Here is a 2070-nt window from a genome sequence, read left to right on the forward strand (position 1 = left end):
ACTATATATATATATATATATATATATATATATATATATTTTCAAGATAAATTCAAATCACTATTGAAATGTCTTATGTTATTAATGTTTTGATTTTATTGCATATCTTATTACATTAATACATAATATGTATGTATCATAAATTTGTGTACATTTCTAATCAGAGATGTAAATTGAGAGAGTTAAGAGATGTAACCATTACAAATAATGCTGCATGTCTGATATTAATAAAATCATTAAAACATCAATAAAAATAACTTCCTCGATAATCGAGTTAAAAATGTCTTGAAGACCCCAATATTACAACAATATTATGGAAAAAAAATTATATGATGTTATTTAAAAAATTTAAGTTGTCTGGTATTTACGAAAAAATTTTTTAAATTTTTTTTCATAAAATGTTTTTTTATTGCATGTTATAGCCTGTATAAAATAAATATTCATCTTTCAACTTGAAGTGTTTGAAAGTATCTAAAAAATTATGCAGACCGTTGCACCTTCAACACCCTGTATAGATACAAAAAAATGCTATTTAATATTCTTCACAGTGCCAACACTTCGGGTCTGTCGGTCGTTGCGGGAACAACAGATTTACAAAAACCGTATTCAAGGCGTTTGGTTCAGTTCATTTTCGTACACGAAGAGTACAATCCTCCACCTTTGACCAATGATATCGCTTTACTTAAGGTAACGATAACGTGTAGTATGATAACATTCATTCCATAATTCCATAATTTCAATTAAATTGTGAATTAAGCAATTAAATTAAGACTGCGAAAAAGGATATACAGAAGATTTATTTTCAGCTTCAAAAGCCATTAAAATTTTCTTCTCGGATATGTTCTGTCAATTTACCGAAACAAAATCAAACTGTCAAGGGAGGCTCGATAGCAGAAGTATCGGGATTCGGAATAATATCTGTAAGTATCTTATTAATTCAATTATTTAGATTCTTAGGCGCTAGATATTCGAGAATCCCATCTCAAATTGCTCTCATAAATTGCACGTATATATATACATTTGTACTTTATATATTTGCAGTGTGAAGGAGAGGAGACTGAACATTTATACGTTGTAGACAATATCATAACTAATCAGACTTGTTGTAGAAAATTGTTTGATGCAGCAGCAAATATAACCATTGAGGATACGCAAATCTGCGCAAATGATCCAACCATACAAAAGGGTGCATGCATGGTAAGCTATTTACATAAGGCATTGCAATATGTCGTCATTAATTGTCGATCATACATATAATTATAAGATGTCTGTTCAGATAAAATCATTAATTATTTAACCTGCATTATTCTTTCAACATGAAGGTTCAATTCACCATTATACCGTAATAATAATTACTAAACATAATGTCTTAATATAACGCTTGCATTTCTAATCGCGTATTGTGATACACATTTTCGATTAGGAAATAAGTCTGATTATATCGTACATTGTCGGAAATCATTAGAGACACATCGTGATTTCAATATTTCATTTATCATATTTTTAATGAGCAATTAATTAATTAATTAATATAATACTTAATAATACCTACATGCACATTACATTAAAACATTTAATTGCTACAATAATTTGCTGCATTACTAATTTGTTAATTGTTAATATGCTATATTGATTATTTTTTTGTTCATTAATATATTCGGGGATCTTCGTAATGTTTTATAATTTAATTTAATTGACAATAAGATCGTGTAGCTCAGCGATTAAGAATTTAGTATCATCAAACATCATCAAACATCAAATTAATTATAATAACGAAACGTAAATAATATGAATTAGTTCTGCTCTAACGAAGAAGTATAGTTTTAATTAATTATAAAAAATATCGTTGTTTTTTTTCAATCAAATTCTAATGAAATATATTTTTAACTATCGAAGAAATGTATCTTTTAGGGTGATTCTGGTGGCCCTCTTACTGTCAATGGACTGCTAGTAGGACTCGTCTCGTTTGGACTTTATCCTAACATTTGTACTAGCATAGAATATCCCGCTGTATATACTCGCGTTTCGTCGTACAGCGATTGGATAAATAAGAATATAGAAAAAATTTAA

At 28.1% G+C, this 2070-nt stretch overlaps 1 protein-coding gene across 1 annotated transcript in view; it reads left to right on the top strand.

Annotated features, from left to right (window-relative positions):
- LOC105625759 (trypsin alpha-3-like) overlaps window positions 1-2070 on the top strand; it is a 58287-nt gene extending 56217 nt beyond the window's left edge. The window contains exons 3-6 of the mRNA XM_012207079.1: window positions 549-687; window positions 807-920; window positions 1042-1197; window positions 1912-2070. Of these exons, the coding sequence (XP_012062469.1) occupies window positions 549-687; window positions 807-920; window positions 1042-1197; window positions 1912-2070 (568 nt within the window). The remainder of the gene's footprint in view (window positions 1-548; window positions 688-806; window positions 921-1041; window positions 1198-1911) is intronic.

Source organism: Atta cephalotes (genome assembly GCF_000143395.1).
Source record: "Atta cephalotes unplaced genomic scaffold scaffold00003, whole genome shotgun sequence".
In the NCBI taxonomy this organism is placed as follows: domain Eukaryota; kingdom Metazoa; phylum Arthropoda; class Insecta; order Hymenoptera; family Formicidae; genus Atta; species Atta cephalotes.